This window comes from Phaseolus vulgaris, chromosome 9 (assembly GCF_000499845.2).
Source record: "Phaseolus vulgaris cultivar G19833 chromosome 9, P. vulgaris v2.0, whole genome shotgun sequence".
Classification (NCBI taxonomy): Eukaryota; Viridiplantae; Streptophyta; class Magnoliopsida; order Fabales; family Fabaceae; genus Phaseolus; species Phaseolus vulgaris.
In genome coordinates, this window is record NC_023751.2 from 14,075,652 (window position 1) to 14,101,421 (window position 25,770).

Genomic DNA, 25,770 nt, shown 5'->3' on the forward strand with positions numbered 1-25,770 from the left:
TGTAAAAATTATAATTAAGTTTTAATCCTTATTAATTTTTTAAAGGTGAATAAGTTTTTCTTACACTGCTATCTCTTTCAGTTTGAAAAATATAATTAATACAGTAAGTTAGCTTTATTTTAAAAGTATAATGATTTTTCAAATTTAAAATAATATACCTTTGTTTTTATCCACTAAAATATTACATCTTACAAAATTATTATATTAAATCAAAACAGTTTAATTTACAAATGTAACTTTAAACTCTAAGTATAAGTACTATTTTCTTAATGAAACATATGTATCAAGCTAAAACGATTATAACTTTGAAACATGTATATATTCTGGTGTATGATTTTCGTGATTTTCTTGAGATTACTTTTGTATTATTTTTTAATGGGAATTCACTGTACCAGTTTTCTTTTACCTATGTAGCATTGTTCTTTTTAAAATGAATTATTTAACTGTTAATTTTAAGTGATTTTTGTAAATATTTAAAAAGTCATGGGAACAAATCCAAGAAAAAAGAAAAATATGAAAAATAATAGTAATAACATGAGAAATATACACTAGTGTCTTTTAGATTTTAAGTTTTTAGATTAAGGTTGTGTTTGTATTGAGAAGTAGAAATACAAGGATATGAAAAGTGAATATGTGAGGATTTGGGAGGAAAGTGTGAAAAAAATATATTTGGATTGAGACGTGGTATAGTGGATTTGCGAGAAAAAAATTATTGAAATTTGTGTGTGATATGATAATTGTGAGATATTTTATTTTTTTTAAAATATGAAATTACAAATTTACCATTGTTTTTTTTTAAAAATAAAATAATCAAATATTAAGTATTTTTTTTTGTGTAAATTTAGATGAATTAAGATTATCAGTAGTATAATATAATATAATTCAATAACTAATTTCTGAAAAAAAAGTTACTTGAGAAAATAATAGTTTACATATAAAATTTTGAATATATGTAAAAATTATCAAAATTATTATATAAAAATAAATAATTTAAATATTCATAAATTTAAAAATTGTAATTAAAAATTATTTTTTATTAAATGTAAATAGCATTCTTATATTTATAATAAAAATTATTATATAATTTTTATTATAAATAAGTATATATTTTTTATTATTAATTATTATTTTATTTTATTAAAATATTTGTATTAGTTTGATTTATTTAATAAAAATAAATTCGAAAATAACTCTATGACTTTCTCTTTATTTTAAGGAAATATGATTTTTACTGTTAAGATTTATATCTCATTCTCTACCTTTACAAAACTCTTAATTCAAATAATGATATTTTCTTGTAGCTTTACTTGTAAATAGTAAATTCACAAAAATAAAGAGATTAAAAAACTAGTTTTAAAAACATAACAACACTTGCAAAAGGTTGTCTCATAGGGAGTTAATCTTAAAGGCTTCACGTGTTATTGTTTGAAGTATGTTAGTTAAAAGCTATGACTTTTTAGAATTATGATTTAGAAAATCTTGATAAGCTTTGGGCCCAAAGAGATAACACAGAAATAATTGGATACTTGAAATCATAATTTATTACTGTGAAGTGTTGGAGAAGCATGGTGGTATTTGGTTCGGTTGTTGCAATTGCAAGTGTACGAAAGAGTGAAGAGAATGAGGAAGAAAGAATTGAGTTATTACGTCATCAGAGAATGGAAAAGGCACGTGTGACGACACAGATAGCATCATCATCATCATCCAAGGTAAAAACACTACAAGACAAGGATGGAATGTGCAGGGATAAAGTGGATAAAAAGAGTAAAGAGTAGGGACAAAAGGGTCCAAACATACCTCAGGATGAGGCAGTGCCACCCTGTCTTCCTCTTTTCTTTCTTTCTTTTTTACCTTACCTGCAATGCAAACTTGACTTCAGATTCCAACTCCATTCTGCACTGTGTTTCTCTGAATCACATTTGCTTTGCTTTTGTTCTCAGAGAGAGAAAAAAGAGAAATGAAGTTCATGAAGTTGGGTTCCAAGCCTGATGCTCTTCAAGCTGATGGAAACTGTATCAGGTCAGTGCCAGTGTTCATCTCACAGCCTCACACCTTCTCTTTCTCTTCTTTCCTTTCCTTCTTGATTAGATCCTGCATGCATTTTGCACCCCTCTTCACCATTCAACCTCAATAACACCTTCATTTCATCACACATGCAGTTAGTTCTTTAAGCTTAGCCAGCCCCTACCAGGATTTTTTTTTGACTTCAAATTAAAAACAAGATTTGTCCACACACCCCAGTTAGAAGAGTTTCATTTCTATGTTAATGCAGAAAAAAATTACACTCTCAAACCAATCAGAAATCATGGTTGATGTAAATTTTCAAGGTAGTTGTTGTAAAAGTCAACAATTTATCATACATGATGATCTGTGATTGATTGGATAAGAGTATACAACACTGGGAGCGTTAGACTATTTTCTCTTGTTAGGAATAATGTTAACATTCTAATTTTGTTTCTAGTGTGTTAACATTCAAATTTTGTTTTTGGTAACCAAAAAGGGTGGGAGAAAGAGATCGTGGTCCATCCTTTGAACTGTGCTGTTTTTCACGAGCTTGTGGTCCATCATAAAAGTGATGTGGAGTACCTTCAATTATGGCTGGACACAAGCCTTTTTGATAAAACAATTTTAATAAACTCGCCGTATATGTTTTATTTTGCCTCGCTAGTTTTTGTATGCCATGGTACTGGGGTGGGGCACTCATTATTGTGTTTGTTTCCTTGTGTAAGTGGATGTGGACATTCTGGCATGAAAAATAAAATAAAAGATAGATGCAAAAAATCCAAATGAGGTTCTAGTGGACCCTGAGAAAATTTGCTAGGACTCGTTCCCCGATAATAATAATAAGGTTAAAGAGTTTCACTTGAGGGTGGAATGTTTTACAGAGGTGGCTTAACCTGGTTTGGTCCCTTTTTTGTCTGTTCTAAAGCATGCTTGACAATGAAATGTCATCTGTTACGCGTGTGGTATATGTATGTGTGCAGATAGGAGACATCTTTGGTTAATCAATATTAATTTGGAATTGTATCCAATTACCTGTTAACTGGGACTAGATTGTCTTGCATTCATTTTTCTTCCCTGCAAGTAGATGAGGACGTGACAGACAATTGCCTTTCTTCCCAAAGATTGTTTCCAAGGAAATAGTTGATTATTTTTCAAAAACATTCTCAGAAAGTTGGAAAGAAACACTATTTTTCTTGAAAATAAGCTAATCAACAAATCTAATATGTAAAAAAGGATTATTTTTTGCTTCAGACATACCATCAGGTTTTGGCCTGGGAGCTATTTGATTGCTGCTAAGACGAGAACAACGTGTAAGATTAGGATGAACATCACACATCTTGATTTAAGTATTTTGCCTGAAGGATCTCACTTCCCGGCATAACTTTAATCACTTCTTCCACCATAAGTTGACACAAAGCTTTCAGACATGGCATGTGATTAATTATGCACACAGTCTTATACATTTTGAACACCGGGGGTGTTTTGTGTGTCCCTTTTTAGTTTTCCCTGTAAAAAAACTGCCCTTTACAAGCTTACATACCAAATTTAATTCTCATGCAGGTATGTGTCATCTGAATTGGCTACAGATGTTACTGTTAATGTTGGTGATGTCACATTTCACCTTCACAAGGTACATACTTTTTTGGCATCCAAACTTTTGTGCTGTATTTTATTCAATTAATCTAATGGTATGATATGTATGACCAGGGTTACAAAATAATGTAGCTCGTACTAATTTGGGAATATTCATAATTGAAATGTTACTATCTTAGACAATCAAAGAGTTGTAGTAATGGGACAAGTTTATGTTCTAATATGCGCATTAAGTGTGCATTCCGGCTCCCCACCCACCACAAATTTATGGTTTTTAGGTGACACAACTAGCCTTTTGCTCGCTCCCTTTGTTGTTTACTAATTTTGAGCTTTTAAGAGTTGCAGTTCCCTCTACTGTCAAAGAGCAACCGACTACAAAAACTGGTATCAAAAGCTAATGAAGAGAACTCTGATGACATTTACTTGGATGATTTTCCTGGAGGACCAAAGGCCTTTGAAATATGTGCAAAATTCTGTTATGGGATAACTGTTACTCTTAATGCTTACAATGTTGTAGCTGCTCGTTGTGCTGCTGAGTATCTTGAGATGACTGAGGATGTTGATAGAGGAAACTTGGTTTTAAAGATTGAGGTGTTTCTTAACTCAAGTATCTTCCGTTGCTGGAAGGATTCTATTATTGTTCTCCAAACTTCTAAATCTCTTCTGCCATGGTCTGAGGATCTGAAGATCATTGGGAGATGCACAGACTCCATAGCTTCTAAAACTAGTGTGGACCCAGCGTACATCACTTGGTCTTACACTTATAATAGGAAATTATCTGAACCTGATAAAATTGTTGAGGACAAGATGACATTTTTAGAGAAAATTGAGTCTGTTCCTAAGGATTGGTGGGTTGAAGACATATGTGAGCTGGACATTGATCTTTACAAACGAGTAATGGTTACTGTGAAATCTATGGGAAGAATGGATGGTGTTGTTATTGGAGAGGCACTACAAACCTATGCCTTTAGATGGATACCTGATTCTGTGGATACATTGGTTTATGGTGCCAATGCCTCAAGGACTAAATCTGTGGTAGAAACAATTGTCTGTTTATTGCCATATGATAATAGCATTGGTTGTTCGTGTAGTTTCTTACTGAAGCTATTGAGAGTGGCCATATTAGTCTGTGCAAATGAGTCATCAAAAAAGGAATTGATGAAGAGCATTAGCCTCAAATTGCATGAAGCTTGTGTCAAAGATTTATTGATTCCCGCAAGATCTCCCCAGACTACTACATATGATGTTCATTTGGTACAAGGTCTTTTGAATCAATACATGAATGACGAAAAGGGAAGATGTGGTATGGATGTTGTTGAGGATAAACATGGAGAAGATGAATATATTTTAGCACGAAGGTCTTTATTGAATGTTGGCAAGTTGGTGGATGGTTATCTTGGAGAAATTGCACATGATCCTAATCTTGGCCTCTCTAGTTTTGCTGATTTGTCACAATCCATTCCAGATTTTGCTAGACCAGATCATGATGGTCTATACAGAGCTATAGACACCTACTTAAAGGTAGCATTTTGTTTATCCTCTACGGCTTTGTTGGTTATTCTTGCCGAGTTCTTAACTTTTGATTATTATCTGTCTCATACGTAAGTGTTTAGGAACAAATATAAAACATACTTTCTGAACATAATCAACATTCCATTTATTGATATGATAAGGAAACAGGTAATATATATGTGCAACTGAAACATATACTTCTGATCAGCTTCTTCAGTAGGAAAAGGGGGAGCTGATTGTTCATCTTGCATGTTCTATCTTACCTAACTGATGACATTCATTTCAGTAATTAACTTTGTTCTTCTGTCTTCAGGAGCATCCAGAATTGACTAAAGCCGAAAGGAAGAAACTATGTGGGCTGATGGATGTCCGGAAATTGACAGCGGAGGCTTCCATGCATGCTGCACAGAATGAATGCCTTCCCCTTCGAGTTGTAGTCCAAGTTCTCTTCTTTGATCAGGTAAGGTCTTCTATCAGCTTTCAACCACTCGGCCACAACAGCATGTATGACCCTTCACGCTCTCCAATGAATCGAGATGAGGGGTGTAAGAAAACAATGGGAGATAACTGCCAACCCCTCAAGAACCAGATGAGCCATTTGAGGATCAAGGATGAAGAGTTGCATAAAAATGGGAAATTAGGTAAGAAGAATAGCAAAAACAGCAAAAGTGGCCTTCAGTTGCTGCCATCAAGATCAAGGAGAATTTTTGACAAGTTATGGAGTCTGAGAAAGGTACAAGGAGAGAATAGGAGCTCGGAGACTTCAGGGAGTTCTAGTAGCCCAACTTCATTAGGCCATGGTGATACCAAATCATATGGTCTATCTTTGAGACACCAGAGGCATTCCATCTCTTAGGGAGTTAGTAGATTATTTGGAAAAGATGAGGAGGGAGATTCAAATTGCTGTCTAAGTGTAAAGTGGTAGGATGTTACTTTCGTATTTGCAATGCATGCACAGAATGAGGAAAAAGGTGCATTAGCATTGGATTAAAATGTAATGTAGTTTATGTTTCATTCAAGTGTAAGAGTAAGACCTTCCATCGTACAGAATGTTTGGTAATCCTAATATATTGCCCTCTTACACAACTTATTTGATTTTGCAGCAACCGTTCATGGCCTCTTCTGCTAATTATTTTTAAAAGCTTAAAAAAGAAACCATTGATGTGATCCAACACTGTACTAGAATCAAACACCAGTTTTTTAAGAGCAATCCTTGCACCTGCACGAGGGTGTCATTGTTAAGCATTTTATTTTATTTTGCTCCGATCTAGAAAGTTTAAATATATTCAATTGATTTTAATATTGATACCCTTTACTTAATAAAGATTTTTATATTCTGAACTAATAAGATAATATCTAAGGCGTAACTTCTAAAATAATCATCATAAAATTGGATGATTCTAATTAAATTCTTTTATTGGTAAACGCTAGTTAAGGGCCAAGGCCTGCATGGATCCTAAAAGTAATATATTTTTTGAATCATAAGATTCTTACGAATTACTTATTGCAATAATGAGAAACCCTGTGATAGCTGGCCGTATATCCCAAGAAGATCCACTGGTCATTGTTTCCGTTGACTGCAGATTAAAGTCAACCGGGGTAGTAGCTGTATTACAGCAGGCAAATTATAGTGCAACTATTGCTTATGCTATCTCGGTCACTATAGAAAACCATGAGACACACTCCCAGGATTGGTGTTCACTGTGTCTTTCTGTGTTATAATATTTTGATTTTGTCGAACACTGTTTTTGCATCAGAATCATCCTCTTCTCGCTGTAAAGCATGGTTAGTGCAATCCATTCCCACCAATATGCCCCACCTACACCATGTTCCTGGCACCCTCTCTACAGGTATAGTTGTCATTATTAATATTTGTGGCAGTAGAAACATGTGTTGTCCTGAGAAATTGTTATGTGGTCCGAGATTACATTAATCCCAGATTTCAATCTTTCATCTCTGAGACTCATGATTGAATTGTAGGGGATGTGCTTCGGTGGCTGGCTGCAAACTCCACCACGAGGCTTCACATAATTGCTCAATACTGGCAGCTTCTACCTTCCCCCAGCGATCCTCGATCTGGGGACTATGGATACACTCAAGATCAGATGCATGAATTTGGTGCCAGTCAAGGTGTTTCTCTTTATCAAGAGTTGGATGCTGCTGCTGACCGGAATGTTAGCATCAGGTGCGTTTCAATTTGGCTTACCATGCTCATGTTTCAAGGGTTTTAGAGTGTGTTGAATACTGAACATCTATTAACTTTCAAATGGGGTTTTTCAACATGGAGGGATGTTTGTGTTTATAATACATTGGCAAGGTGATCTTAACCTTTGTTTTATGGTTCAAATGGAAATTGTACTGAGGTAGGTTACTGTCCCACTCTGGAGTATATCCAACTTTTACCTTAGAACCATCCAAACTTGCTTTCGGAAGGCCAAATGTTGAGAATGTGACACTGCTGTTAGAGGATTGGTGGGGCTCCGGCATTGTCCATGCCAAAGTTTGGATATCTGATAATAGGGATGTGTATATTGGATCTGCAAACAATGACTGGAAATCTCTCACACAGGTAATTTAGTTACTGTGCTATATTTGATTATGTTTACTCTCTTTTTTCTAATGTCAATTGGCCTCCATTAATCTAGATTATGAAGCATCGACCCTGTACTAAAAAGTCATTATGTTGCTTGTTACCTCTCTCCGTTGATCATTAATGTTACCTTTCTGTTGGTTGCTATCTTCTCAATAGATATTTATGCTAATATAACTCTTCTTCATTGTAGACTTCTGTTATCTGTTCAATCCATGATACTTGTCTCATTATTTATTACTTTCTGGCTCTAGGTCAAGGAACTCGGAATTTATTTTACTGATTGCTCTGAAATAGCTAAAAAGGTTGAGGCGTACTTTGACAATTTATGGACACTTGCATCTCTCAATTCTTCAGCTTACACAAAAACAGTGTTTGATCAAGAGTGGCAAGTTGAGAGGAAGTTTCCTTGCTGGTCACATTTCATTGATCATGAAGAGAGGTGCAAGTAAGTTCACTTATGAAATTTGCTTTGCTATTTTATACTCTGATGTCATTTTTTTATTGTTTATATTTGAATATTCTTACAAAGTTAAGGTGTTTATACAACAAAACTTCCTTCCTTCCCTGGAATTTCTCTGTTCTGAGAAGATAGAATGGTTCACACGACTCTGTGAATAAGTGTTAGAACAATGTTAACTGTGTGTTTTTATGTGAAGACAAAAGGTTGGTTAGGATTTTAACATCAAATAAAATGTAGTCTTACCCATGAACATGAATATGAGAGGCAGGAGTTAGCAAACTTCAGAAAGCAAGCAGATGGAACTTAACAAGTTTGCATCCGCAAGCAAATGAATGAGACAGTAAACTAACTATGAGGAAAGAACATCCTTCACCTTTTAGTTCATAACAGTATCTAATTATTTTTCACAGGTCACCTCTTCCTCGATATCTGGAGACTCCTCATGTTGCAGGATATCCTATTCTGTCTGACCCTTATATGTTTGTGGTTCCATTTCAAACCCCTGGGAAGAACTACTCAACAAAGCTCCCCCAAGTCAGCTATCTATCCTTTGCACCCCCAGAGGTAATGTTTACTTCTAGTTATTTTGTTTTCCGGGTGGAACCTGGACAGAAGAAATAGGTTGTCTTAGAGTTACATGGTAGCACAAAATTACCATTTAAATAATTTTCTAAATGTGCTATTATCACATGCTTGTTCACAATGAGTGGGGAATTGATTTAGATGCAGAAGAGATGGATCTTCTAGTCTCATTCATTGAATACAGTTTGTAAATGCAACTCATTGAATTGGGAGTTAGTGCTATAGGGCTCTTCGATACTAGAGCTAGGAATGGACAAATTTATGTTTAATTCTGAATATAGTTCACCTCGCACCATCTCCAATTTGCAGAGAAATCTCCAAGCCATTATTTATGCTTTTAATTCAAACCTATTATTTAGTCTGAATTGCTGCAGAAACTGCTCCCTCATTTTTCCATAATACCTTATGTAATGAAAGTGTAATAGACTAGTCATTGCTGAAATTTTTTGCCAACATTATTTTCAAAGAAAAAAATTCCTGGTGTAACACTGTACCCTTATATTGAACATATTAAGTTGCCAATCTTCATTGGATCATCATTGCATTATTGGTGGCTGCAGCTATTATTTGGCAAATATCAAGCTGATGAGCAGGCATGGATTGATACAATCAAGTCTGTTGGAGATAACCAGACAGTTAGAATCAGTACAATGGACTGGTTAGGTCAGTCAGAATTTATGGACCAAACAATTTACTGGTCTTCCTTATCCTCTGCAATATCACAGGTAACTTCAAGTGTTCTGGCTTCCTGCGTTTTCTTCACTCTTTTTGCTGTTTTTGCCCCTCTGAAATTTTTACCTTTTGGCAAAAAAATTATCCTAAATCTAATAGAAGATAAAGCATCCTGATTCGTGAAATTCTTACAGTTGTTTGGTACCATTTTGAGTGACATGTGGCATAACCCTATTCTCACTAGTTGCCACTGCAACTCTACACATCTCAAGTTCAGACTTTTCAAATTCATTTCTATAGTGTCATGAGTCAAGTTCGATATGGTGTATAAATGAATTGTCTACCGAGATTCATATTTGGAGACGTTAATGGTGTATCAACACGAATCAAGGAATCTCAGATAAATCAGCTAAATGAAAAACAAGTATTTATTATTGAATTAGACCAATAACAAGATCAGATGAAGAAAAAATAGAGTGAAGATTTTAGTATATATCAGAGAATATAAAAAAAAGAAAAACAGACTACACACTAGCTGAGAGTTTAACAGACTACACACTAGCTAAGAGATTACATATTCTTGACTACACTAAATGTTTTAGGTTTGAGATCTCAATACTCTTGTCCGGAACAATTTCTATAAAAAAATTCTCACTTTCTAACAAAGTTTCGCATAGCAGGTGGTGTTTTCGAAGAATGCAACAGTACAGGTATTGGTTTCATATTGGGCACACTCCATCAGTAACACAGATGTGTACCTGAAGTCTCTCCTCTACACCAACAATCTCTGCTCTTCCTCAAAGTACAACAAATGCTATGGAAAAGTTGAGATAAAATATTATGTGGTTCCTGGTTTCAACATGACAGGACCTGCTATTCACGGAGGAACTAAAACAGGAAACAAATACCCTGATTTTACAAGAGTCAATCATGGAAAATATGCAGTTAGTGATGTAAGGGCACACATTGGGACTAGCAATCTTGTATGGGACTACTTCTACACAACAGCAGGTGTCAGCTTTGGGACATACAACACTGCCATCATCTCTCAACTTAGGGAAATTTTTAATGCTGATTGGAACTCACCCTATGCTGTTCCTTTAGAAGAAATGGAGAAAGGTCACAAAAGTTCCATTTAATCAAAGAGATTTTGATGGATCAGTCCAAGAAAGATGAAAAGAAACTCAATTAACAAGCAATGAGTATGAGATGAACACTTGGTGTTGTTGGCATTTATTTCAATGTGTATTTATATTTTTTTTTCTGAAATGACTATACCATAATAACATAATTAGGAATGTGGTAAATTTAAAAATGTTACGTTAAATTCTAACATTCTTGAAAATGATTTTTAGAAGTTAGATTAAAAAGACCCTAATAATTAGGTTAACAAGTTTTTTTTTTCTTATTTCCATGTGAAAACAATGTCAATTTCGTAGTTTGAAAAGAGTGAAGGAGATAAGAGAAGAGTGTCAAATGAAGAAGGCTTTTAAGAATGATAAGCCCCAATGTTTTTTTCACGCAAATAATAATAAAAAGCTGAAATTATCATTAATCAAATATGCTTTTGCAACATAATTAGTTATGTTGCTTAAAATGTGAAATAAAGTTTGATCTTAAACTTCCATCATTGACACCTATAATTGATTATATAAGAGTTTTTTTTTTCTTTTCTTATTATAATAACAATAACGTAATAATAAAAAAAATAATTTAAAGTCTCAAAAAAAATTTACTCTTTTATTTTATTTTATTTTCTTAGATATTTAATTAAAAATCGATTTTCTCATTTGTAACAAAAAAATCTTAAACATTCTTAAAAATGAATTTGAAAGTTCATTTCTTTTTAAAAAAAATTGTTAATTAAAAAACACATTTACAAATTTTGTTGTATAAAATGTTTATCATAAGGAGTGAAAAAAACATAAAAAAAGATAATATAGAAGGAAAGTATTTAAATTGAATCAAATTATTGGAAATAATTGAAAAGTTAAATATATTTTTATTTTATTTATTATTTATTTTATAATGAATAAATATAAATATTATTAAAAAAAAGTAAGATAATTAATTATATTAATTTTTATGTAAATATGTTACAAATGACACTAATTATCTCATAACAGAAATTAAATAGATCAAATCAAAATTGAATCATCATACTTAAATAGTAATATTCTTAATTAGAAAGAATTGTATACTATTACCACTAATTATATTTTTATTTTTTGTCTGTGTTAGACGCTATAATTCTTTCTTTTAACACTTAACATGTTATTTTCCATTTGTAAGTGTCCTTATATATTTTCAATCACAATTGTTTAAAGAAAAATCCTCAAATGTTTAATAGCACAATTTTTTAATGATGATGATGATGTTTTTAGATCATCTGTAAAGTGGATGGACATATATGCATGCTTATAAATATTTATTATGAAATTATCACTACGATGCAAAAAAAATATTTTTAACCATTACACTTCCTAAAAGTATTTTTATTTTATCTTAAATATATTTATATTTTTTATTATTATTAAAAAAAATCCTTTGCCTTTTGAATATCTAATAAATCGAATTTTTTTATCTTTATCATTGTTTATCACTTGGTTAAGAGTCACTAAATATTTCTTTAAGATTTCTTATCATAAGTGTAATGTGTCGAGTAATGATCATTTCCTTGTTTATCTCAAAGATAATCAATACATTGAATTATATTCAAAGTTCAAGATTTTGTAACGAAACATTCTTCTTTTATTATAAGTATAATTTTGTAAATTAAGGTTTTGAAATCAAGAGAAACCCACCAATAATAACAATTGAGTTTTCAGGCCAAATTTTTTCTAGCACTTCTATACAAGTGTAACAAAAAGATATGTGTTTGCCTTTTGACCCATGTTTAGTGGTAAATTTAACCAATCCTTGTGAAGACACATTAAGTCATAAACTAATCACATTGAATGTCAAAATAAACAATAAAAAAACATGAAGAATGAAAATGGATTGATATCTTTTGTTGACAGCTTATAAATGTCCTATCATCTTTTTTAATGACACCAACATCAGTAAAAAATAATCCCAATTTACATCATTGGAAAACTTTCGATATTTATTAATGTTCAGAAAAACATTATTAGATACTTAAATGAAAAGACACTTGAAGGAATCCAAAATTTAGTTTAAGGTTTTTATGTTTTTACTTTAACTTATAGAGAAACATGCATTATCTATTGTTGAACTAAATCGCATATTTTAATCTTAAATGTTATTTTGCATTTACTCAAACAGGTTTAACTACAGAGCAAAAAACTATTCATCTGAATACTATACATACCTTCACTTCAAGTGAAACCAAAGCATTTAGGGTTACAAAGTTCTCTTTTTTAACGGGGTTAGACTTGGAGATGATTAGCCTTATAAAAGAGATGATGCATCGACATTCGGGTTAAGCTCAGGATATCATGCAATACTCCCAACTAGCTAAAGCATTCAAGAAAACATCAAGTGATATCTACACTGAACAAAGTCAAGGAAATGAACAGAAGAGACATGTTAATAGTTCCGTCTAGCAAAGTTGGGTTTCAAATTTAAGATTTATGCCCATGCTAAAGAGCTCCTGACATAATAATTTTGCTCCGTAAGGGACATGGGCAACCACAATGTCATCTGCAGATTCACAGTGGCGGCAATAAGGTCCTCGTACTTTCCGGCCACCAGAGACTGGCCGCATGATCACATTTGAAACATTTTTGCATCCGCTGCAGATGTGAATCTGAGACGAGTCACTGAGAGTAAAGAGGCGTTCATACAGGTTGGCTGATGCACCGTGAGCTATCAAGCAATCACGTTCCATTTCACCGAACTTGATACCTCCAAATCGTTTTCTGTCGGCTACAGGCTGTCGGGTCAAAGGGTGAACAGGACCAGTGTTGCGGAATTTCACCTTGTCTTCAGACATATGATGCAGACGTTGGTAAAACGTTGGTCCCATAAAAATGAGTGATCGGACCATCTCACCAGTCCTTCCATTGTATACCCTCTCGTTTCCCCATCTTGAAAACCCAGCTCTGCCATATCCTCGAAAGTAACATGCGTGAGGGCTCAGTAAAACAACGGGAACATAATATATACAAGCTTTAAGAATGAATTTAGGCAAAATACTTCCTAATTTTAAAGCAAGACTAGAACACAGACAAGAGACCATCGAAGACATTTTAAGCAAATAAGAAAAAAGTCATACAGTAAACAGGAGCAGAAATGCAAGTTCATTGTCTAAACAATGGGTCACACAGTAATCCAAAGTTCAAACTGCGTTTGAAGTAAACTAAATAGTACGATCAAACTATACCTGTGAAGCTGGTCAGTAATGGCATCAACAGAAGGAGTGGAGAAAGGCGTAGCATGTCTCAGTTTACCACCACAAGCAATCCCCTTTCCTAAAGCAGCCTCTAGCAGCTGGCCGGGAGTTTGTCGTGATGGAAAGGCATGCGGATTAATGACAATATCAGGAACAATGCCTTGTCTGGTGAAAGGGAAATTTTCCTGACACTCCAAAAATCCCAAAACACCCTTTTGTCCATGCATACTGGAGAACTTGTCACCAAGAACTGGACTTCGAACCTGCAGAATTAGTAAATAAGATATTTATCCAGAGATCAAATTGAAGTTAGCTTTCAAACATCCACGTTCAGATGATGCACAACTTAATGCATGCCCATCTACATGTATGTACTTGACCATACAGCAAGTCATGTTCACTGCAGAAATTCCTACAAGTTCAGACACAAGTATCTTTGATAATGTTCTTTGGTGGTCACCAGTTACCTACCTGTCTCAATGAAACCGCCGCAAAATTTTTCCCCTCGTCATTTGAAGACAGCACAACCTTTTGAACATAACCCCTTTCAGTGTGCTTTAACTTTACACTATTGTCTGCACCAGACTCAGCACACCGTCCAATAATAATATCACCACTTTGCAAGTTTGCCCCAACATATGGAAAGCCATCATCATCAAGGCTATCAACTCGGCCAATTTTACTCTGTAGCTTTCCAAAATTTACAATGTCTTCAGATTTTCGCTTCTTCTCTGAGGATTGCTTATTATCAATTTCAGATTTGTAACTCCTTATGTGCTCAGATCTGAACATACCACGCTGTAATGACGCACGGTTCATCACCAAGGAATCCTCTTGATTGTATCCCAGATGTACATTGACAGCCACAATTGCGTTCTGCCCATTATAGAATTCTGCCTTTGGATGTATTTTACTTTGACCCAGTGGAGAGGTTGGCTTTCCAAGACAATCTGAAGCCATTGTTTGAAAAAGGGGCCTCTGGGGATAGTGTAACTGATGAGACAAAGTATCAATTCTGGTATTCGGGTTTAAAGTAGAAAAGCCAATAGCCTGTGAGGAGTGCTTCTGAGATTGGTAGAGTACCCTCCTTGCATGGTCATGATTGGCAAATGGAACAAGTGAACAGCTTAAACCCAATAAGAATGACATATCAAGTTCACAGTGTGTGTACTTCACAGATCTTTTCCCCTCTTTTCCAAATAAATACTGAACACCCCAGGCAGTACAGCAGTCTTCCTCTTCTTCAGGTCCAATCAGCTCAATCACACCTTCTTCCAATAGAGTCCGGAAAGAGTAGCGGTCGGATTTAAATCTTTTAATCCTGAGAAGATTACCAACTACCAAAAGAGGACGTAGAATCCTTCCTGCATCAGAGTATATACGCACTTCATGTTGAGATTGATCTCTCTTGATTTCCACCTGCATGGAAAGTAGTAATCACCAGGTTCAAAAGAAATAGGATCAACTAAACTAACTCGTACTGATGTATTGCAACTACCACTATAATGAGAGTGAGAGTATAGATGTTTGACAAAAATTATGTTCCCCAATAAACTTAATGATAGAACATGCAGACAACAATATAATCCCATCAATAAAAAGTTCATAAAACTGATACAACAACAGCTAGCTATGGATGTACACGGAGAGATAGACAACTGAAAACCCAGGAGAGGAAGGGTGTCTTCAAACAATAGCATCATCATTCACAGAGAAAAGGGAGTCCAAAGAGTTAAGCCAATAATGTGATGCAGATGTTAGTCATTGACAACACAGTTCTCATGATGACAAACTAAGTTACAAAAGTATTAGCCAATATAGACATAAGTTTCCAAATGCTTAAATAGTAACTAAATCATTTGTTGATATCATCTGTGCGGTAGGTTGTCATGCATTAAGCTGTTAAACCTGTTGACCTTCACAAGATTTGACAGTTTATAAACGAAATTAAAAACATATAACATCAATAGCAAAAGCCTTTGCCCACAAGGTGAGATCCATTCATGGCTCAAATTAAAAGAAGGTTCTTAAAGATATATAAAATATGACTAGTAGAGAATACAAAACACATTAAAAGTGAACCTGATGAGGCAGTTTATTTTTACGTCTTTCACTTCGTAGCTCAGCCACAAACCAACTGGAATCAGGGCACACTCCAACCCAATCACCGTTTAGGAAGACTTTGTCCTTGTTTCCCATATGAGTGGTAGTATCATTGACAAGTTCTTCCATTCCACAATTCAACAATGTAGGCAGTATAGATTCAGATGCATTAGATACATCGGTGCTTACAAGTCCAGTGACAGCCATATTTTTTACTAGTCCACAATTTTCACCATCTGGGGTAGAGAGGAAACAAACCTTGCCCCAGTGAGAAGGATGCCTGCAACCGCAAACGTGTTATAATACAAAAAAAAAGGAAAAGAATTAGCCATAACTTAGTTGTGTAACAAACAGCATAAATGAAGAAAATAATAATAATAATAATAATAAAGAACTACAACTTGAAGTTACTTACGGATATCTAGCATCCCCAACTTTTCCTGTGTACTGGACTTGCTGCCTCGCTCTTCTTAGCTCAGCCATGGTTTGTAGGGGATTAGTGCGCCCAACATTTGCAACCACACCAGAGATCCTTTCCATCCTTTTGTACGGATGTGACCATGCTCCTGTTGAAAATGCCCTTTGCAGACCATTTGTAATTATTGAGGCATCAAGATAATGCTCAATTGGGCGTACATCCCTTTCTCCATAAAGGTCCCTCTGCAATGCCTTTGACATTCGCTTTCGAGCATGAGCTATGTGCACTTTCAACTCACGGTCAAGAAGCTCACTGGCCAATTCAAGCCTCTTATTACGAAAATCATCCCTGTTGTCGCATTTTCTGCGGCCAGTATATGCCAGTAAGAGACCCTTCACCATATATGCAAGGAAGCGTGCCTTTCTGTTTAAGCCGCTAATTCCAGGAAAGACATACATTTCAAGGCACTCCTCAATAGACTCAGGAGGTGGAAATTGTACACTTTTTATATACTTCTCTAAATATTGAACTGCATTCCTACCTCTCCGAAATGCTCCACATTTCTCATCAGCATCACAAACAGACGCAAGGAGAATATTCTGAATTCTGGCATCATCATTGTCACAACCAATGAGATCTACAACATCTTTATCAGATGTGACACCAAGAGCGAAAAATAATACCCACACAGGAACCTCAACTGATAAAAAATACACAGTAAGAAACATGTCTCCATTCTGCCCTTCTTCATTCCTAGAATTGCCTACCAGTTTAATAACCATCCTATTTCTCTTCATCTGTGACTTGTAGGCAATCATCCAACCTGGACTGTTCATAACCCAAAGCCGCTTTAAATACAGTTGCTCCTGTGCAATAAAAGTCTGCAACGATTTTTTCCAGGAAACAAATTCCATATTACTAAACATACCCTAAATATTAGAGAAATACATCGCAAACACGCAATAATCAAGAGATAAATTTCCATTCACCATCAGTGTAAAAGTTTTTACAGTGTGAACCAATCAGAAAATTTGCTAAACATGATTTTAAAAGTAGTTATTGTAAAACTCAACAAATAAAGGCCTACAAAAATCAAAACACGAAGTTAAATTCAACCTAAAAATCGTTAAAAATTAAATACAAACCAACCTTCTCGGCACCCTTGATGAGAAAATAACCTCCATGGTCAAATTCACAATCATCCTTTTCACCATTCATCCAACATAAATCCGACTTAACCATGACAGGCAATCTCCCAATGATCATCTCCCTCTCATCTTCCTTCAGAATCTCCTTATCAAGGTACTCTTCCTTCCCTGTCTTGAACTTATCACTCCGAACCTTCTTCGGAACATACACCTACAATTCCACACAAACACACATCAGAAATTGCTCTAACAAAGGTAACAAACCTACATTACACACACATTAAAACAACACCGGCACTCTGTTTTTCCTACCTGAACTTTAACTAAAATTTTTATTTTCGAAGCGTAGGTCATCCTCTGAAGCCGCGCGTGTCGTGGAAGCATCTTAAACTCCTGCGCGTTGCCCTCACCGCCCCAGAACATGGGCTTGTCTAGCGTGACCTTGCCGAACTTGACGGAGGCGTAACGGTAGTGCTCGTTAGCTCCCTTCTTGGAAGGGTCGAAGCCGGGCGTGACGACCAGTTCGCCGAAGCCATCGAAGGTTCTCTGGAGGCCGACGTTGGCGTAGTGGTTATAGGAGTTGATTTGGTGGCTGATCAGACCGTACTCCTCAAAGAACAGCATCGAAAACTTCTTGCAGTGGTATCGGAACGCCTCCTCTCCGCCGAATTCTTCGAGGATTTCGGCGTTGGTCGGGTCGAGGTCACCCAGGTCGTCGTCGAAGCCGTCGTCACCGTCGATGTCCATCATCGCGGCGGTCATCCCTGCCTTGGTGCCATCCTTACTGGAACCAACGTGACCCATTCCAATCAATGCGTTTCCTGAAACGAAAACAAAGTTAGGGTTTTGGTTTTTCTACACTCTATAGTGGGAGTGGGAGTGTGAAGAGTGTTAGCTATGAACAACACGTTCGATTTGCTGCAGAAATTGATATGAAATGTTTTGTGCGTGATGCGGAGGGGTATAAATGGGAAAACACTACCTCTTTACCTCTGAGGTTGTCTCAAGTGAAAATGTTTGTAGTTTGCTTAGAAGGGGAACCCAAAGACGCATGTGTCCTCTGGTTTCACCTTTACACATTATTCTTAAAATAACATATGTTAGAGAGGAGAAATAGAATAAAAGTAGCATGATTAACACCAAAAAAAATATGCTTTTAAATAAGAAAACTAAAAGAAAAAACATACTTATAAAGACTAAATGATAAATTTTAGATATTTATTATTATATGTATGTGAAGATGCTTGAGTTTACTTTACAATGATGAAGAAATATATAATATTTAATATAAATAAATAGTATTATTTATGATTAACTTACTCTTATTTAATGTACCGGTCCGGATGGGTGACGTGGTGATCGATCGAATTAAATAATACTTCAAGCTACACAATAAATAATGGCAATTACAATAATACTTAATATTTTGATTAAGTGAAATATGGTAGAAATGTTTTTTTGATATTCCAACGTACCTATATATCAATATATCTTTCTATTAATCAAGGATCACGATGCATATCAGTCAATAACTATAAAAGTATTTGCGGAGGTGTAAGGTACATTTTTACCAATTATCAATATATATTCTTTGCACATAGTACTTACTTCATCGTTAGATTATCTTTTTCAGGTCACCCTGACCAAGCATCAATAATTAAAGGAGAAGATTTGAGGACAAGAGAAAGGTGACAACCGGTACGTCAACAATTGTACGTCCAGTTTCAAGTACTATCTAGGTCCTCTTTTACCTACACAATAGAGATACATTTAAAATTTGAATTTTATTTGTCTGTGTCATTAATAGCAAATATAAATATTAAATAAAGGTACATTTAGGAAAACAATAATTAAAATTAAAAAATATATATAAAATATTAATTATTTTAATGAGATAAAGGGTATAACTATTCAAAGATGGGCAAATAAATTAGTAATATTTTCTTTTTTAGATTGGTGTGTATTCCTGCGTATGTGTTTGATATTGGTATACATCTGTTTTGGGAAAATTTATAAATGTGGTGTAATTTTCCTTCTTTTTCTAAAAATTATAAGTCTTAGAAAAATTATAAAAATGAATAAGTTGTGTGTGTAACTTGCAAGCATGAATTTTCAAATCTCATTTTTATACAAATTTTAAAACATAACCATTTATGTAAAAAAGGAGAAAAATTACATTATATTTCTAAATTTCCCTATCTTATGCATGCTGATTTTCTGGTACACAAATGCAATGTAAAGTAACTGTGAGAGATTCACAGTAGACTAAACAAGGAGCACTTATTTTGCTGGAAACATATAGGTATGATGCTGATACCTCAAGAAGGGAGAAGAAAGAGCAGGGTTATATCAGCAAGCATAGCAATAAGAAGGCATAAATCACAACAATTTCCACCTACAAAAAGATGTCCAAAAATGGAGTATCCACAAAAAGGCCCTGTGAAGTTGGTTCTTTCACAACATTCTTAGGTGGAGATAATGTAATTATGGAGAATTTCTGCAACCCTTTCTGCAGACAACATTGAATTGCAAATAAACAAGGAAGAGTTGTTAATTTCTCCTCTATAATTCATCAATTAATGAGTAGTGCAGGGACTACACTGTAACAGAGGAGTATTATGTATTTCAGAGTTTGTTTTCAGAGCTAGAAATTTCTTCAGCAGGGTATTTGAATTGGATAAAACTCATGTGGGTTGGAGGTACTGGTTGTTATAGGGCACCACTCTATTTTTGTGAAAGAGAAGGGTGGGAGGTTATAAGGTTAATCAACCTCACTTTTGTAGGGATATCCTTAAATGTTCATAAAATAATTATTTCTAATTTTTTATTTTGAATTAGTTTTTAATACGTAACATGGGTTAAAAAATAAAGAAAAACAAGTATAGGTAGGGAGCACAATTATTTTTATCAAATTTAAAATTATATTATTTTAAAAAATTGTTAAATACTCTATAATATAAGTTGATTTAAATATTTTATTATTAATTATATTTTTTTTAAGTTATTCAAATATTAAAAATAACTGCACAACATTACAAATTACTCATTGAACCCTACATTATTATTAATTTTATCTTCTTAAAATATATAAAAACACAGAAAGATTCGTTCCTTCTAATAATAAATAAAAAGATGCCAATTTTAAAATACAATCGTATTTATTGCATTAAAAAATATATTTATTATAACTCTGTAAACAAATTAATAAAACAATAACTTAAAAAATAATATATTTAAAAGTTATAAACAACAGTACATTTTATTAACATTATTATAATGTTAAAAGATAAATTTAAAACAATATTCAAAGTTTAAACAAATAATTTTAATGGAAGTTTATTTTTACATTATTATCCAGGGTTCAAATCTCTATTAAGTCATTTTTATACAGGGTTGCAGTTTCTTATGCTAAATCATTATTGGGTATGGTGTTTCAATTTTTTTTAAAATGACTCATCGTCTGAAATAACCTTCAACCCCATTTTCCACCATCTCTAACAATCCTTTTGGCTTCTCTCTTCCACCATTGACAGAAACACTGCTCTCTGACCGGGCTTAATGGTTGCCAACGACAATCCTGGCAAGGAATCACAATTCAAACATATTTGTGTCTATTGTATCTAAGGAGAGGAAACACTAAATAAGGCACTATCATTGCTTCTTCCATCACCTTACTGTCCCAACTCGAGTCACACGCCACCATTAACTAGCTCGACAATAACTGGTGTTTATCACTATTTTATACATCTTAAATGATTGCATTATTTATCAAATGTGAACTTCAAAGTCATGTGTGTTATTGGCTTTGAGGGCTTCAAATATTGTAAGAACATATTGAAAGAAGAAATTAATTTTATCACTTCTCACTCCACAGTGAATTAATTATTGGATGTATTATAAAATAAAGGTTTTAATTTAAAATATTTCAAAGTTATGAGAATTAAATATTGAACATTATAACTAAAACTAAAATTGCACATAAAAAACTAAAACAAACTAAGTCAGGTTTTTTTGGAAGAATGAGCTCGTAACAAAAAAAAACTATGAATTATATAAACTAACTACCAGCAAATACAGTTGAAATACTTATTATTCAAGATTAGTTGTTAAAATTCTTATTATCCAAGGTTATTTTGGTGAGTTTATAAAATAAATTTTATAAAAATTATTTGTAATGTAAAGTTGCACTTTAAAAAATTTAGATAATTTAGTTATAAAATATTTAATTATTGAAGTTTGAAAAATCTGGAGCGTTTTATTGAGATTGTACAATAAATTTTTGAAATTTAACGAAGGTTAAAAAAAACCGTTATTTTACTGAAATTTTAGAATAAATCTTTGAAATTGAACGAAGATTAAAAAAATCTTTGTTATTTTACTAAAATTTTAAAATAAACCTTTGAAATTTAGCGAAAGTTAAAAAGACATTTATTATTTTGTTGAGATTTTAAAATAGACTTTTGGATTTATGGATCTTTATTTTTTAATTTAAAAAAAAAATATTCAATCCATATCGACTCTAAAATTTGTTAATTATATTGAATATAAACTCCTAATAACATGGATTTAAATTTAAAATTAAATTAAATTAATTTGAATTTTATAATTATAGAATAATATTTGGATTTTTTTTTCTCACAACCATAAATATCACTACAACAGATCTCAAGCCACCAAACACCATGACACCGTACATACATAGTTATATGAATCTTTAGTTCATAAAGATTGAACAAAGAAATTAAAATAAAGTCAATATAAAATATATATATATATATATATATATATATCTTTTACAAACTTTTATATTAAAAAATGAATTCATTTGTTCACTTTCCACTATTTCTTTGCAATTTGGTCGATGTGACCTTGATGTATATAACAACAAAAAAGGAAGTTAACATTATTGCTTCCTAGAGGGAAGAATGAAGCATACATGTGGTGGAAGTTTTTATTTATAATGAATATAAGGGCATTAACCAATAAGAAGAATGAACATGCATGTGGTGAAAGTCTTCATTTATAATAAATATAAGAGCATTAACCAAGACGTAGGTACTTAAAAATGTGGTGTTATTAAGAGAGTTGTTATTACCATATCATAATGGAAGGAGAGGTGAACAAAACATACACTATAGGAAGTACAACCTTTAATTAATAGATAAACCCTTGCCATTCACAAGTTTTAATTTTTCACTTTTTTTTATTAAGTAAATACTTAATTTGGGTATGAAAGATTCATATACTAATTCACAAGTCCTTGAATAATTTTTTTTTTTTTTTATGTAAATGGGTCATTGAAATCCTTTATTTCATGTAGTTAAGTCCTTCCATTCATAAAAATCTTAATAGAAATTCATATATAAACATTATTTATATTTAAGGGTGACAATGTTGGTTGTTCATGTGGATCGGCTCACAGTTTGTTATGAAATATGCGAGATGAGCTCACTATTGTGACTCGCTGACTCATTTAGGTTTGTCTCGTATAATCTGTAATATGTGCGAACTAAGTATGGAGTGGGGCGGGATAGCTTGCTAGCTTGTATAATAATAAAAGTGATTTCTTTCTACACCTCCTCAAATTTTTTCCCAATTTCAAAAATCGAATTTTAAAAGTCAAAATAGTTGTTATAGATTTTGGAAGGTAAAATATTTGTTCTAAAAATGTTATTTAGAAGTTATTTTTTCTTCTAAATTTTCGTTTATAAAATTGACTTCTATGGTATGAAAATTAAATTTCAAAATTGATGAGGTACATAAAGAAATTTGATGGGATGCAAGGAAAAACACCCTAATAAAAATACAAAATTACCTCCTCCAACTTTTGTTTTTAAAATATTATAAGTGCATTAATATTATTATTTTTAATAAAAAAATATTTTTCTTATGCAGATTAACCCGCAAGCCCACATACCATCCTATATGAGAAGCAAGTCAATAGATTGAACCTACATTACTTAAGCGGGATGGGCCAATCCGACCGCATTTGACGAATCAATGCAGGACGACCATCTCGCATTGTCACTCATATTCATCCTTGATATTTGGGTGTGAGACATAGTGAAATGAATCTTAAATACACACAAATGAGTCATTTAAATAATTCATCATTTTGCATATAAGTCATTTTGACACACAAAAATACAATTCATAAGCTCATTTCATACATCACTTCCAAGTTAATTGAAATCAAGGAAGTAACAAATAAATGTTGGATATTTTACATCGACTAGAGATAAAGACATTTCATAATATATAAGTTGGTGCAAATCTCACCTTATAAACTGTTTTTATAAGATTGAATTAAGTTTAAAATCTTCATTAAAAAAAAATCATAAATCAACCACGCAATAATCTCATTTCACATTAATAGGCATAATGAATGAACAAGTAATATCCACAAAATGAAACCTAAAGTAAAACATCAACTCTAATCAATTGGATAATTAAACAAAATCTCACACCCCAATACATTTTTACAAAACCATCTCACTACTCTTCCTTTGTCACCGTTGCCAAACCAACACAAACTCAAATGACCACAAATTATAACTTTAAAATCTCCACCATTACCACACATCGCACTCACCTACAATTCAACTTCTCCACAAAAAAAAATACACAATTTGCAATAATCCTAAAAGTTCAAATACAAAATCACAAAACAAATTCCTTAAAAAAACAAAACAAACAATTGAAATAGAAAAGGAGAGAAAAACAAGTTGATGACTTTTTTTAAGAATAGGTTAATAGTTATGCAGAAGGAGAAATGTATGATAATGGTGATGTGGATTTTGATAATGCAAGTGATGAGAAATCAAACATGATAGAGAGTTAGAAATTTGAATGTATAGAAAAATAAAGTTGAATTACAATTATCTTAATGCTATAAGAGATCCACTATATTATGTTTTTTATGTTTTAAAATACTTTAAATATTTTAGAAATGTGATATTTAACCTATACAAATGTTTATTTAAAAATCAAAATATATGTGATTATTATTAAAATTTAGAAAGAGGTAATAAACTATCATGTTTCTAAATAATAATAATAATTATTATTAACATTTTTTCTTAAACAAAGACCATTGACTCTTTTTTTTTAAAATTAAAAGTATTGTTTTTACTACTATTGGACATTTTAATAGACATGTTCAATCACCTCATTATTTCTAGTTTTCATACTCATTTTTACTTAAGAATTTCTTTAAATTGAGAATTTATTTTAAAATAAAATTAACACCGTTAAACTTTTTCACGTATAATGTGTATAACGTAGAACAAAACAGTAGAAAATAAAACAAAGTTAAATATTTTTTTACTAAATATGGGCACCTATCCAACAATAAATGGTCTGGAAGATTAAAACTTTCAATACTTCTTGCATAATCCATGCATATGCAGAACTTGCTCGAGACTCTGTTTGCTTTAAGGATTGTACTGTTTAAAAGAAATTATGTGAATGGATATCCATACTTTGGATCAAGGGATGTGCAGAGACAGACTGGATCTGCATGGAGAGTGATTTATCTCATCCTTTTCATATGCATAGATTTGAGGAAAAAGCTACCTAGGATGGTGGTGTTTTACCTTTTTGTTTTTTCATTCATGCAATAATTTTATTTTTATTATTTTTTCCATCACAATTATCATATTATGATATTTTATACTTTATTCTATATATTTTCTCTTCTTTATAAATAATTTTGTTGTACAATTTACTCCATATATAATATTTTTTTATTATAAAATATCTACATAGTTATGTATCTACATACAATCTAAATCAATGAATATAAAAAACTTTCAAAATGTATAAATAAATATAACAATAAACTTGTATATGTTTACATAATATTATTTTTATGATTATTTTCATGTTTCGATCATATTAAGTAACTCGTATTTTTTTCAAAAATAATTATTTAACGGTATCGAAATAACTTATTCAATTGTACCAAAAATAATTTAAAATATTTTAATTAACTCAAATATACATAAAAATATTTCATTAATTAAATATTTTTAAATACAAAGATAAATTTGTAAAGTTACATTTTAAACTTTAAAAAAAAGTTAAAAAAACTTCAAAACGATTTCATCACCCACAAATTCCGACTTTCCTTACCCATCCACCCTAACATACTCTAATCTAAACAATCTCACTTTCTTCACACTTTCTTCTCACACATCCACTGTCTCAAATCCTCAAATATCTTCTCCTCAATCCAAACACAAACTAAATCAAACTAAATGTTATATAACATTATTTTCTAAACTGACATCCTAAGAATTTGGCAGTTAATGAGCAAATAAGAAACTGATA

General features: G+C 32.6%; 3 protein-coding genes across 3 annotated transcripts; 2 read left to right on the top strand and 1 right to left on the bottom strand.

The window, feature by feature from the left end:
- Positions 1-1,840: 1,840 nt before the first annotated feature.
- On the top strand, positions 1,841-6,199 carry LOC137822530 (phototropic-responsive NPH3 family protein NPY1-like). The gene is made up of 4 exons (XM_068627423.1): positions 1,841-2,019; positions 3,565-3,634; positions 3,943-5,118; positions 5,423-6,199. The coding sequence occupies exons 1-4, from the start codon at positions 1,958-1,960 to the stop codon at positions 5,963-5,965; spliced, it is 1,851 nt and encodes a 616-aa protein (XP_068483524.1). The 5' UTR covers positions 1,841-1,957; the 3' UTR covers positions 5,966-6,199.
- Positions 6,200-6,603: 404 nt separating this feature from the next.
- Positions 6,604-10,652, top strand: LOC137822019 (uncharacterized). Its single transcript, XM_068626895.1, has 7 exons — positions 6,604-6,959; positions 7,090-7,294; positions 7,477-7,678; positions 7,954-8,147; positions 8,573-8,726; positions 9,305-9,469; positions 10,097-10,652. Exons 1-7 carry the CDS (start codon positions 6,782-6,784, stop codon positions 10,553-10,555), a joined length of 1,557 nt encoding a protein of 518 aa, XP_068482996.1. The 5' UTR covers positions 6,604-6,781; the 3' UTR covers positions 10,556-10,652.
- Positions 10,653-12,872: 2,220 nt separating this feature from the next.
- On the bottom strand, positions 12,873-18,501 carry LOC137820414 (DNA-directed RNA polymerases IV and V subunit 2-like). The gene is made up of 7 exons (XM_068624495.1): positions 17,752-18,501; positions 17,441-17,650; positions 16,289-17,172; positions 15,853-16,153; positions 14,242-15,189; positions 13,762-14,033; positions 12,873-13,480 (listed from the first exon to the last, which is right to left on the bottom strand). Exons 1-7 carry the CDS (start codon positions 18,241-18,243, stop codon positions 12,979-12,981), a joined length of 3,609 nt encoding a protein of 1,202 aa, XP_068480596.1. The 5' UTR covers positions 18,244-18,501; the 3' UTR covers positions 12,873-12,978.
- Positions 18,502-25,770: the final 7,269 nt, after the last annotated feature.